The sequence below is a fragment of the Dama dama genome, chromosome 8 (assembly GCF_033118175.1).
Source record: "Dama dama isolate Ldn47 chromosome 8, ASM3311817v1, whole genome shotgun sequence".
Classification (NCBI taxonomy): domain Eukaryota; kingdom Metazoa; phylum Chordata; class Mammalia; order Artiodactyla; family Cervidae; genus Dama; species Dama dama.
In genome coordinates, this window is record NC_083688.1 from 48,457,003 (window position 1) to 48,471,636 (window position 14,634).

The 14,634-nt window shown below is 39.2% G+C and overlaps 1 protein-coding gene across 3 annotated transcripts in view; it reads left to right on the plus strand.

The window, feature by feature from the left end:
• ANKRD44 (ankyrin repeat domain 44) overlaps nucleotides 1-14,634 on the plus strand; it is a 314,903-nt gene that overhangs the window by 212,892 nt on the left and 87,377 nt on the right. For all 3 annotated transcript variants that reach the window (XM_061149089.1, XM_061149091.1, XM_061149092.1), the window contains exon 11: nucleotides 6,588-6,702. In XM_061149089.1, the coding sequence (XP_061005072.1) occupies nucleotides 6,588-6,702 (115 nt within the window). The remainder of the gene's footprint in view (nucleotides 1-6,587; nucleotides 6,703-14,634) is intronic.

Consider the following 14,634-nt stretch of genomic DNA (forward strand, 5'->3'; position numbering starts at 1 on the left):
TAACTTATGAAATGGTAGTGACAACAAAGAAACTTTATCAGCTCAAATCCCCTAGACCATACTTTCCAGTATTTTTCACTCTTCTCTTTTCCTGTCTTATTTTTGGAATATTTGAGGCTGATGAACGTGGAGTCCCTAACACTTGGCTCAGAAGGACATGAGCAATGTAGTGTTTGTCCAGAACGAAGATTTCTTTGAGGTTCCACTCTTTGATCAGCTCCGTAGGTGGACCTTTTAGGCTGACCACTGTGGGCAGCTCTCACATGGGTACCTGTATCCTGGATTGCTCTGAGGTATCCATGGAGACCAAGTGGCTGCCTGTCCCCAGGGCATAAAAATGATCTAAATTGGATGCTTCTAAATTTAAATTATTGTCAGCTATTTCTTGAGTCCCTAAAAGTTTGCAGTAGAGATCAAACCAGTCAATCCTAAAGGAAATCAACCCTGAATATTCATTGGAAGGACTGACGCTGAAGCTCCAATACTTTGTCTACCTGATTGGAAGAACTGACTCATTGGGAAAAACCGTGATGCTGGGGAAAATTGAAGGCAGGAGGAGAATGGGATGACAGAGAATGAGATGGTTGCATGGCATCACTGACTCGATAGACATGGGTTTGAGCAAGCTCTGGGAATTGGTGATGGATAGGGAAGCCTGGCGTGCTGCAGTCCATGGAGTCGCAGAGACTCTGACACGACTGAGCGACTGAACTGAAAAATTTGCAGTAACTAATTTTGTTTCATTATTTTTCTTGATTGTAGCCTGCCAGGCTCTTTTGTCCATGAAATTCTCCAGGCAAGAAAACTGAAGTGGGTTTCCATTTCCTTCTCCAATAAAATGAATACATGCTCACTATAGAATAAAATTAAATTATTAAAGAGATCCCCATCAATGTGTCTCCTTAATCCCACCCAATAATTTCTATTGACAATTTGATGAAATGTCCAGATTTTTTACATATATTTAAGAATGTGCATATAAAGATATGTAATTACTTTTATGGAAATGATCATAGTCTATATATTTGAGCAGCTGGTTTTAAAAATCAATACTTTGCTGCAGAAACAAAGATTTGAGGAAAGATCAGCATTTCTATTCAAGCTGCCATTTATATTTCTCTGTCACAAAGTCAAAAAGGGATTATTGTTTTGTGACAGCTACTAAGTTGCAAAATCCAAATGTGTACATTTATTGGCACATGCTGAAGTCTTGGCTGTGGAGTGAAACATCTTAAATCCTATGTAAACTGATGTACTGATTGGAGTTTTTTTAAACATCTTCCCCATCTACAAAGGCCACACATATTTGTAATTATTTCACTTTTTAGGAAAGCATCTCATTCATTAACTCTGGTTTACCAACACACCTGGCTAGAAAGAATATTGTTTGTTGGAAATAAATCTTAGGGGATTGGTGGTCATAGTAGGATTCATTAGAATGAAGGGCCATGCAGCTATTATTGTGAAGAAATGGTCATATCATAAGAGATAGTGCTGTGGCCTGGAAGTTAATGTTCTTTCCTTAGATCTGAAAAGACCTTCAGTGGCTTCTTTTTGGTTCTCACATATACTGCTAACGGGAGTACAAATGGGCACAGACTTTCTCAGAAGCAATTTCCCAGTGTCCATCAAGGGCCGTAAAAATACTCATACTTCCAGTCTAGTAGTACTGCTTCTGAAAACGCTGCTGGAGGAGATAATCTGAAATGTGGATAAAATTATGCATAATTATGTTCATTCGTGTGTTTTTCCTGGTGGCAAAATTGGGCATAGCCTAAATGCCTTGTAATTGGGGCCTTTCTAAGTAAATTCTCTAAATACTGATACCACGGAGATTTGCAGTTATTTTAATGAAACAAATTAATAACATGGGAAGTGTTTGTGATGTAATATTAAGGGGGAAGTCAGGATACAAAACTCTTTGTATTCTATGATTTTAACCATGGGAAATGTCTTCACACACAAATGCACATACACACAAACAACTGAAAGACTATCCAGAGTATTAGTACTGATTACCTCAAAATAATCAGTGAATTTATAGATGACGTCTGTTTTCTTTTTTGTATTTTACAGCATCTTCTAAATTTTCTACAATGAGAAAATTACTTTCTCATTAATATTATTTAAAGTAAATGTTTAATATCTTTTTAGATCTAAGCCATTTATAGAATATTTACATTTCTCAGGATTTTGTATTTCTTATTCTGGAATGTATAAATGTGTATGTGTAGTTTATATACACAACCAAACATTATAGTATTAGTATCTTAAAATGATATATTTTAGTTTTAAAACATCAGCTTAGTTTAGTTCAATATAATTGATAATGAGGTAAAGCTGAAGATTTGACCTACTCTAAAATACCTGATTGCCGGGAGAAATATCAATAACCTCAGATATACAGATGACACCACCCTGATGGCAGAGAGTGAAGAGGAACTAAAAAGCCTCTTGATGAAAGTGAAAGAGAGTGAAAAAGTTGGCTTAAAGCTCAACATTCAGAAAACTAAGATCATGGCATCTGGTCCCATCACTTGGTGGGAAATAGATAGGGAGACAGTGGAAACAGTGTCAGACTTTATTTTGGGGGGCTCCAAAATAACTGCAGATGGTGACTGCAGCCATGAAATTAAAAGACGCTTACTCCTTGGAAGGAAAGTTATGACCAACCTAGACAGCATATTAAAAAGCAGAGACATTGCTTTGCCAACAAAGGTCCGTCTGGTCAAGACTATGGTTTTTCCAGTGGTCATGTATGGATGTAAGAGTTGGACTGTGAGGAAAGCTGAGTGCCGAAGAATGGATGCTTTTGAACTGTGGTGTTGGAGAAGACTCTTGAGAGTCCCTTGGACTGCAAGGAGATTCAACCAGTCCATCCTAAAGGAGATCAGTCCTGGGTGTTCATTGGAAGGACTGATGCTGAAGCTGAAACTCCAATACTTTGGCCACCTCATGCGAAGAGTTGACTCATTGGAAAAGACCCTGATGCTGGGAGGGATTGGGGGCAGGTGGAGGAGGGGACGACAGAGGATGAGATGGCTGGATGGCATCACCGACTCGATGGGCATGAGTTTGAGTAAACTCTGGGAGTTTGTGATGGACAGGGAGGCCTGGCGTGCTGCGATTTATGGGGTCGCAAAGAGTCGGACACGACTGAGTGACTGAACTGAACTGAACTGAAAATACCTGATATCTAAGAGCATGAGCTGATAATCCAATAACTTAATTGCTTTCCATAATGATGCAGAGATTTGTTTAAGAGCAGGGTAGTCAGGAAATGAACTCTTAGACTAATTTATGTTTGGTGCCCCAGTATCTCAGGTGCTCTCTCTCATTGAAAGCGGACGTGCACACAGTCTTCCGTAAGCTTGAGCACACACTGTGTGTTTTTCTCCGTGGTGTGCTCCTTGTCCTTTACTCCCTCCCCTTCCCTCTAACTTTCCTCAGGCCCTTCCTTTATGATTGGGATATAACTTCCATGTACTATAGGAGCTCATCATTGTAAAGTGTGTGATTCAGTGGATCTCAGTATCTTCACATGGCTTTACAGTCATCACCATTGTCTAGTTCCAGAACGTTTTCATCATCTGCCCCCCAGAACCTCATCCTATTTAGCAGTCACTCCCCATTCCTCCCTCTCCTTAATTCCTCCTTATTCCTTGATTTTCAGAGGCTCTTAAAATACTTCAAAGTTTACTTGATTATCAGTAATGCATATAGCAAATATTTTCACCTGTGTCAGTTTCTGTATTCCTAGGATGTGGGGAAAACTTTTTAAACCACAATGCAAAATCTAAATACAATAAAAGAAATTATAAAACAAATTTTTTCAGCGTAAAACACCAAAGACAAAGAAAATCTAGGACAAAAATATTTGTAACAAGTATTACTGCTAAATGGGTATTCTCCCAACTCTTTTAAGAACCTTTAAAAATTAAGGAATAAAAAGATCATACACACACACACACACACACTTAGAAAAATGGGCAAAAGTCACGAATAAATGGTTCATAGAAAAATATAAACAATGGCCCTTTAATATATGAAAAGATTCTCGACTTCCTTAACAAGAGAAATGTAAAGACTACATGTGAGAAACCGGTTTTCACTTGTTACATGGAATATATTCAAAAGCTTGGCAAGACTGAAGAAAAAGAAACTCTTACACATTGCTCACATGAGTACAAAGTTGTACAGCACCTAGAGAAGGATATGTGGCAAAATCTAATAAAACCATATACTCATTTCTTTGACCTAGAAATCCCCTTTCTAATAATTTATTCTGAAGATGCACTCAACAAATACAAAACAATATTTGCGTAAAGTTATTCACTGCATCATTCCTCATAATCGCAAAATTATTTTTGCTACCTAAATGTTCATCTATACCAGACTGGTTTACTTAACTAATACATCCTTACAATGAAAAACAAGTCGTATAAAAATGAGGAAGATATCCAAAGAAGTGATCTCTAGGAGTGAATTCCAGGGTACATTGTTAAGTGGGGAGGAAAAAAAAGGCATGGCATAAAAGAATCTGTTTATTTTTTACAAAGAGAAACACAGAAAGCATAAACGAAAACTAGTGAAAATGATTAATTACTATAGGATGTGGTTGGAGGTGAAATGGAAGGGATAGAAATTGAGGCTTTTTAAAAGTATAGACTTTTGAAACACACGTTTTATGTATTTAATAAAGTTAAATCAGAGCCAGTAAAATATTTGAAGGCAAAATCAAATGAGTGCTAAGTCACTTGAGTCGTGTCCAACTCTGTGATACTATGAACTTTAGCCTGCCAAGCTTCTCTGTCCATGGGATTCTCCAGGCAAGAATACTGGAGTGGATTGCCATGCGCTTCTCCAGGGGGTCTTCCCCACCCGGGGATTGAACCCACATTTCTTATGTCTCCTGTATAGGCAAACAGTTTCTTTACCACTAGCGCCACTTGGGAAGCCCACAGTCAAATGAGGCCGTGTATAAAATTGATAATATAAGCACACAGAATAAAGAATTCAGATAACTTTTGAACAGAGTGCTCCCTGTTTATGCTGAAATCATTGTGGGAAACTTTGTTGGGAAAGCAGATATTCACACAGTTTGAAAGTATCACCCACAAATTCTTTGCTAATTATAAAAAGGGAAAAGACACTTTGCAGTGGAGAGTGCGAGCAGGCATCACCTTAGCCAAGTAATCAAGCCCCTTTTTTTAAATTGTGGTAAAACACATTTAGCATTAAATTTATCATTTAAACTATTTTTAAGCATTTGGTACTGTGGCATTAAGTTCATTCACATAGTTGTGCAGCCGTAACCACTATCCTTTTGCAGAACTGTTTCATCTTCCCAAACTGACAGTCTGTACCCATTGTAAGTAATTCCATTTGTATCATCCGGTAACGGACTAGCTTGATCTTATGTGTGTGCTGTGGAGATGGGATGCGAAGTGCATTTCAACTTTGGGATATTCTTGCCAAAATATTTAGCCTGAATCTGATAAGGAGGAAATAACCAGACAATACCAGAATGCACTATATCGTATATGACTCCTGGCTTAGTCTCCGAAAATATCAATAACTTGAGAGATACCTACATACATACATAAAAGGCAGGAAGATTGTTCCAGATGATAAGAATCTAAAGAGATGTGACAACTAAATGCTGTCAGAATCTTTGATTGAATCCTGGATTAAAAAAAAACAATTATAAAGCACATTTTTGGGGACAATTGAAATACACACTGTATGTTATACAAAATTATGGTATCTGTTAAATTTCTTGGGTATGATAGTTATAGTGTATGATGGTGTTGTGGTTATACGGGAGACTGTCTTTGTTCTTAGAGGTGAAATCCGTGATGTCTAACTTATTTCTAAATGGTTCTTTAAATAAATTAATAGACTAATTGTATTTCATTTATTACATATTATATGTCTTTTCACATATATGAAAAGGGGAGAGAAATAAAGAGACATAGTAAAATAAGAATTTGGGGAAAAGGAGGCAATATACAATAAAATAAAATGCAACTACTATATTATTAAAAGAACTGTAGGTAATTAATGTGATAGTTTTGATAAATATGGATACTTTATAGTTTATGCTTTTACTCATTTTAGTCATCATATTTTAAACTAGATAATCAAACTACATAAAATCTTTTCTTGAACTCTATTCCTTTGGTTCTTATGCTGTAGCATAAGATTTACATAGGTCTTTAATTCGGCAAGTAAAATTAAAACTGAATATGTCTTCAGAGATGCATTTTATGGAATTTGATTACATTGTTTATTTAGAGAGGGAATCTAGTTGTAAGATTTTAGATTCTTAAATAAGACAATGTGGAAAGGTTTTTTTTTTTTTTGGAAAGGTTTTTAAAAAGCATTTCTGATAGACTTCCTTCCATGCAGATTTAATAATACTACAACTTCAGATGGTGACTTGTTCCCTTAAAAAGCACTCTTGTCCTCGAGAGCAGAGATGCACAGAATAAAAATGTAATCAACATTTGGTCAATGTGAGTATATTATCTGAGTCAACATGAATCCTTACGTATTAAATTACTGTATTAAAATGTCTCTTTCAGGAGGTGAAATTGACTGTGTGGATAAGGATGGTAACACCCCTCTTCACGTGGCTGCAAGATACGGCCATGAGCTTTTGATTAACACCTTAATAACCAGTGGAGCTGACACAGCCAAGTAGGTTACAGCAAAGATACAGGGGATCAATTGCCGCGTGTGGGGGGACTGCTGAAGGGGTTCCGCCATGCTGTAGATAGATCCTGTTTATCCAGGTTAAGGTAGATCTGTGCCATTATGCTAAACACAGATTAAATTTGAACTAAATTAAGTGATTTTTAATGACAGTTGCAAGGAAGAACCAATTTTATTTTTCAGCTATATCAGAAAGAGGCCTATTTCAGTGGTTTTAATTAAGGGAACTTGAACTTTACTCCTAAATCTCTCTTTTTTAATATTCTTCTGTTTTTTGCAATGTGCAGTGTTAATTAAGCAGGAAAAATAAAGCATAATTGGGCAAACTCAGATTTTATTCAGAGTACCATTTTGTATATGTTAATAACCCATGTTTAAAGATATGGTTATACTGTGCAATTGAGTAAATCTGCCACATAGGGAAGAGGGACCTGACTCATTTTGTACTTCAATTCAACAAGAACATGTGAAGCATCTATATGAATCCATTGCAATGTTGGGTGCTGTGGGAAATTTCAGATATATGTTACCTGGTTGGTACCTTCCGGGAGCTCATAATTTTGTTGGAGGCCCCAAATCCACTTAAGATGAAGAACCATGCAAGATCATATTTAGCAAAGTTCAAAATGAAACAGAACTTTAATGGCAAAATATTTGGTGTGGACAATAATATGCCATAGGGTATAGACAGGAAGGAGAGAGCTCAAAGGTGGCCACAGTTTTGAAGGAGAAGGTGATTTTTAGGTAGACTTTGAAGGATGGGAGTTATGTGAATAGAGCAGAGAGTGGCAGACGTCCCGAGCAGGAAGGAAAGCAGGAGCAGATACAGCTCCCACGGGGAGGGTGGCCTAGTGGGGTGGAAGTTGGCCTGGTGGGGTGGAGGGTCTGCCAAAGGCTGCATTATATCATGGTGGGAGACCCAGCCTTTAGTGGGCACTGGCTGGGCTCCAGCTCAGGCTGCCTCATTTGTGAGCTGTGTGACCTTGAGCTTGTTGCTCAACCTGTCTGCACATTGATTTCCTCATTTGGCAAATGGGAGTAATAATAGTATCTACCATAGGTTTGTTATGAGGTTTAAAGGACTTAATTACTAGTAAAGCTCTCCGGTATGTGTTAAGATCTGTGTGTGAGTTATCTAAATGCATCTGCTAAGGTATTCAATAAGATAATCCAACTTAATAGCTCTTTGAACAGTGCCTGGCTCATAGTAAGCTATCAGTAAATGCTAACTACTAATTATTAATTTATTATGTTATTATTTATTATTGCTTCATAATATCTAGCATGTTAAGGGAGTGGAAAGAGATGAGGTGGGAAGGCAGGAAGAACCACATTTCAGAGGACCTTGAACATCTTGCTGAGGAGTTGGATACCATTCTGAGGCATTCAGAAGTTGCTAAAGAATTATAACTATGTGTAGGGTAGGTTGTGTCTAATGATCCCGTTTGTGTGTAAGAAAGATCACTCTAATAGCAGTCCAGACAGACTGGAAGTGGTCCAGACTAGAAACACTTGGCAGCCTCTTGCGAATGTCCAGAGAAGAAATGTGGTTCTCAAGCTAAGGACAAGACTGAGGGTGGAGAGACGCTGGCACTGACAGATACTAACAGCAAGAACAGTGGGCTGTCTCAGAAGAGAAGGGAATCAGCTTCAAGTCACAGGACCTGTTTGACCGGAAGGTTGCAAATCTAAAGCGACAGCTCAGTTTCCTGGAAAGAGCAGTGTTCTAGGATTTCGGAGCCATTCACCAGATTCTAGGGTTCCCAAGCAGGCCATGGCAACCCAAAGTCAAAGATCTTAAATGCTCAGTGTCAGTTAAGCAGAAATAAAGTGTTTAGGCACAAGCTATCTTCATGCTGTTCATATTTTCAGTGGTTTTTTCAGATTTGAGCTCATCTGAAAGAGTTTTTTTCAAAAAATTTGAACTTTATCCCTCATTTGAGGGATAAAGATAAATAAGGCTCAATACTTAAAATTTCTGAAAAACCACATTTAACACAGTAAGCACAAAGTCTATTTCCTTGAGATTATTTTGCCCTCAATTTGTACAAACTCAAACTATGTGGCAAAAATGCCTTAGGAATGACGTTGTTGGTCAAGTAACCTTTCTTTCTACTGACCGTACTGGGGACACTGGCCAGGGAAACATTGTCCCAGCTTCAAACAGCCACATATGCTTCCTTCTGCCCCAGCTATCTGGGGTTAAGACATGCTTCCTTCAGTAACAGTGGTTCGTTAAGGCAACAACTGTGTGTGTGTGGGTGTGTGTGTGTTTGTGTGTGTGAGTGAGTGTGCATGTTGTGTGGGGAGGGAAGTCACCTAAAGAGAAAATATCCAAGTGAAGGGACAGGAGAACTGATGATTGAATTTGCTAAAGGCTTGGGCTTCCCTGATAGCTCAGTTGGTAAAGAATCTGCCTGCAACACAGGAGACCCTGGTTCGATTCCTGGGTCAGGGAGATCTGCTGGTGAAGGGATAGGCCGCCCACTCCAGCATTCTTAGGCTTACCTTGTGGCTCAGCTGGTAAAAAATCTGCCTGTAGTGTGGGAGACCTGGGTTCGATCCCTGGGTTGGGAAGATCTCCTGGAGAAGGGAAAGGCTACCCACTCCAGTATTCTGGCCTGGAGAATTCCATGAACTGTATAGTCCATGGGGGTCACAAAGAGTCGGACATGACTGAGCGACTTTCACATTTCCCCAGAAAGTCAGTGTTCTCTGGTCTCTTTGTGGATTTATCTAGGGTAGCTCATTAAAGAGAAGAAAAACAGGCCTTTCCTTCTATAAATAAGTGAACAAAAAAGAGCATTTATGAAAATAACCCATTTTAATTCACAAGCAATATGGCCAATGTATTTGTAAAGATCTCTTTTTGACAAGTTTTATAGTCGTTACTTTCTGATGAATTTATTTGCATCTTATTTTCAGGCCTTGATTAAATATTCTTTGTTTTTCTTTTTTGTTTCTCTGAACTTTCAGTTTCTGCAGGGTGACTCAGTGCTTATGCAACTTCATGTGGTATCAAAGCCATTGGGTTTTTTCTTGTTTAACTTTGTTAGTTTTGGGGTGCTTGTCTCTAGGATATTTTAATTTGTATTCCATCTTATCAATTAAACTCTCACTGCTTTTTCTGCCTCAGTTGTAGCAGAATTGGTGGTATTATAGATTTCCGGGTGACTGATTCTGATGTTCTTACATTCACTATCTGCTGATGGCTTGTTAAGTATCACCCACTGTCAGGTTCTGGGGTCACAGAGCTTGCTGCCAAGGAGTTTACAGCCTGTCGGAGTGGGGAACGCAGAAGTGAAAGTGTGAGTCACTCAGTCGTGTCCAACTCTTTGTGACCCCATGGACTGTAGCCCACAAGGCTCCTCTGTCCATGGAATCCTCCAGGCAAGAATACTGGATTGGATTGCACTTCCTTCTCCAGGGAAAGAATGAAATAGGCAGTGACAATCATGCGTGCTAAGTTTGATGGCAGAACAACTGCCAGGTGCCACTGGAGTACAGGAGAACATACACGGGATGTAGCAGGACCAGCAGAGCTTCCCAGAAGAGGGATGGTTAACTCCTAGGACAAGTAGCAATTAGTTATGTAACTGAAAGTCTTTCAGGTCCTAAGCATCTGCTTAGATTATTTTTATTAAAATGTTTGGATATGTATAAACATAAGACTAAATAGAGACTCCCTAGGCTTTTGACTCTCATATAGCAATAAATTTTTAAAAATCACAAAATGCACACAAAAAGAAACCCACAGCGTTCACCATAACTGCACAGGACAACAGTAACAAATGCTCATGAGTTCTTCCTTATGCTAGGCCCCACGCTGAGAGGTTACGTTTACTGTCACAACAACCCCTGGGGTAAGTGCCGTGATTATGGCCATCTTACAGGTGAAGTAAAGGAGGTTTAGTTAGCTCTCTGAGGTCACAGAGCGGTGGGTGGAAATAGGACACCATCCTTGATCACCTGGATCTGGAGCCTCAGCTCCTAGGCAGGAGGCTTGCTGCCTCTCCATGTAATGGATGATGTGATTGATACTTAGCATTTTGCTCGGAATTGTGGTCCTGGTGACTAAGATGCTGAGTTTTTGGGATCCAGTACTTACCTATGGAAGTGGAGGTTTTGCAGTCACTTAAAGTGGTGGGCAGTGGACCTGTCACATGGCGCAGAAACCTTTACTCAAACTATTGCCAGTTCTGTGCCCACAGGAGGCTGACTGCGCTACGTTATCATTGCCCTTCCTAGACTCAGACCTTTCATTTTCTATGAAGTCCACCTTTACTCTCGCTGACACCTGCCAATTAAAGTGGTACTACACAGCACAGCTGTGATCCTGAGCATCATGCAAATGTCAGTGCTGAAATTGGGCAGAGGTGTGTGGTGATAAGGTGGCCTTTTAGATGCACTAACATATGCTTTCATGCCATCTGTTTTGGATTCTCATCAAAAGGGAAAGACAATCTAAAATTGTCATAGAGAGTTCTTAAAAGCCCAAAGATATTCCAGCGACCCCTAGAGATGTAACGACTAGTTTGAGAAATACCATGAGAAGCAGAAGAGTTTGAGTTGTAAGAGTTTCAGGAGGAGGGTGTGCATGTGAAAACCCAGGGCTCTTCCAAGAGGAATGGACAGAAATTCAAAGATCCTAAGAACACATCTAGGTTAAGCAGTAGTCAGATCCAGAAGGGGCTTTGTAGCCATGTTAGAGTATTTGGACTTTGATCCAAAAGGAACCCCTGCAAATGTCTGCAGGTTGTAAATAGCAGGGACCAGGCTTCTTTTTTGTCAGTCAGGCCAAGTGCCTGTAACTTAGTGGTGCATGATAAACAGTTGGAATGACATAGATTAAAATTAATAAGAGATTTATTTTATGGTTTGATCACTTGACTTGGGCTTCCCTGGTGGCTCAGATGTTAAAGCATCTGCCTGAAATGCAGGAGACCTGAGTTTGACCCCTGGGTCAGAAAGATCCCCTGGAGAAGGGAATGGCTACCCACTCCAGTGTTCTTGCCTGGAGAATCCCCATGGACAGAGGAGCCTGGTGGGCTACAGGTCCATGGGGTCACAAAAAGTTGGACACAACTGAAATTACTAACATTGATCACTTGAATAAGTGTCATAAAATCATTTGATGATCAAAAATCATCAGAGTTTTTGTCTCACCCACTTGGTGGGTGAAACTAAACCAATCCCACCTTTCCTGGGAGAGTTGAGAGGTGAGTATTGTAAAGGATTTTTTAAAATGGGGTGTAGTTGCTTTACACTGTTCTGTCACTTTCTGCTGTACAGTGAAGTGAATCACCCACATGTGAACATGTAGCACTTCCCTCTTGGCGCTCCCCCCCGGCCCCCACCCTGATCCCCAGGCCCATCTGTCTAAGTCACCCGGAGCACCAAGCTGATCTCCCTGCACTATACGGAGGTTCCCCCTAGCTGTGTGCTTCACACATGGTAATGAATATATGTCGGTCCCCTCTCAGCTGACCGCCCCCCCCACCTCCACATGTCCGTTCTCGACGTCTGCCTCTCTGTTCCTGCCCTGCAAGGAGGTTCATCTGTAAGAATTTTGAAACACAGAGAGACCAGAAATGCTATTGGTCACACTTCATTCTTGGCTTTTAAGGAAGTACAACCTTATTACAACCTCAGACCTCACAGACTGCTGATTATCCAGCTAAGCGAATAATAATTGCAAGGGAACCATGGGTCAGATATCCTATTTAACACTTTATGTACATTATCTCAATTAGTCCTTCCAATTGCTCTATAAGATTGACACCATTATTATCTTTATTTTCCAGGTGAGGGAGCCATTATGTACTTGCCAAAGTCCAAATAGCTAGCACATGGAAAAGTTAGGACTGAAACCCAAAGGTTCTCACCCCATCACCTTAACCACAGTGTTTTATTTAAGCATATGGCTTAAGGGAAGGTTCTAGAAAGGCGTGGATATGGAAAGGGACAGTCATGTCCTCCTGAGCCAAGGGGAAAACTTAAAAGAACTGATATTCTAATGGTGCAAAAGCCCTGTCCTCACCTCTGATGGCTCTCTGCAATTTATTCTGGCCTCATTTATTCTGAAATAACTGGGTAGGAGACCCCAGCTAACAGCTAAATTAGAAATAGCTAATACAAATGTGTTCCATTAATTTTATGACTGGTCAAATAAATGTAGCAGATTAACTGGAATTGGTCTTCCCTTTCCTGTAATTTATGCACTGTTAAGTTTAGTGTTATCTGACATCTTTATTTCTTGATCTTCCTTGATGTATACCTGATGAAGTCAGAGCGATGTTTCTCATTTGACTAGGACAGTCAAATCCTAAGTTTCCTGCTAAAGGTTTTAGGATCCTTTCTTTATAAGCAGTCTTATTTCATAACAATAAAGGAGAAATTTTATTTGTAATGCATGAATCATTTCTGAAGTGATTCAGAAATTCTGAGTTCTATTTTTATTTTCTTGCCATCTTCACCTGATACTTAGTTTTTCTGTTTGAACTGGCACATCATATTTGTTTGAATTCATTTGTTTGAATACCAGTACTAGTACTTGAGTCTAAATTAATGTATTTCCTACATTGAGGTAGTGACTTTTTGTTAACTATGGAATATATCAAAGAGGATTTTTTTTTCATTTTTTAAAAAAAATTTATTGCAGTAGAGTTGATTTACCATGCTTTTGGTGTACAGCAGAGTGATTCAGTTGTATATATATTTTTCAGAATTTTTCCATTATAGGTTGAATATAGTTCCCTGTGCCATACAGTAGGTCCTTGTTGTTTATCTGTTTTTTAAAACTTATTTTTAACTGAAGGATGATCGGTTTACAGTACTGCGTTGGTTTCTGCCATACGTCAGCATGAATCAGCCACTGGTATACATATTTCCCTCCCTCCCGGGCCTCCCTCCCACCGGCCCTCCTCCCTACCCGCCAGGTTGTTACAGAGCCCTGGTTTGAGTTCCGAGTCATGCAGCCAATTCCCATTGCTTGTTTTACATATGCTGGTGTACACGTTTCCAGGCTACTCTCTCTCTTCGCCCCACCGTCACGTTCCCCCACCCACCCGTGTCCATGAGTCTGTTCTCTATGTCTGCATCTCCATTGCTGCCCTGCAGACAGGTTCATTGGGACCATCTTTCTAGATTCCATATATATGCGTTAATATGCGATATTTGTTTCTCTCATTGATTTACTTCACTCTGTATAATAGGGTCTAGATTCATCCACCTCATTAGGACTGCCTCAAATGCATTCATTTTTATGGCTGAGTAATATTCCCTTGTATATATGTACCTCACCTTTTTATCTGTTCATTTGTTAATGGACATCTAGGTTGCTTCCATGTCCTAGCTATTGTAAATAGTGCTGCAATGAATATTGGAATACATGGGTCTTTTCAATTTTGGTTTCCTCAGGGCATATGCCTAGTAGTGGGATTGCTGGGTCATGTGGTAGTTTGATTCCTAGTTTTTTTTAAGGAATCTCCATACTGTCTTTGATAGTGGCTATATCAATTTACATTTCCCACCAACAGTGCAAGAGGGCTCCCTTTTTCTCCACACCCTCTTCAGCATTTATTGTTTGTGGTTTTTATCAAAGAGAATTTTTGCTAGGCCTTTTAGAGTTCTGCTTTGCTTGCCTTCTCAGTTTTATAAGTAGATGCAGAAAAAAAATGAAATTATTAGCTAATATAGAGTGTGGTGAATTATCTAAAGACAATGGGGTTAAATGTTAAGTTTGGCTAGAAGTGTTAATAGTGAAGTTTATGGAATATGTTATAACACTGAGTCTATTAAACTTTTATACTTTTTATGTTTTTCTTAATTGTTTTATTATAGTTTGATACTATTTTCCCTAAGTCATTTGCTTGTATTGTTTAATATAAAGGTAACTATTTTATGTACCTATATAAA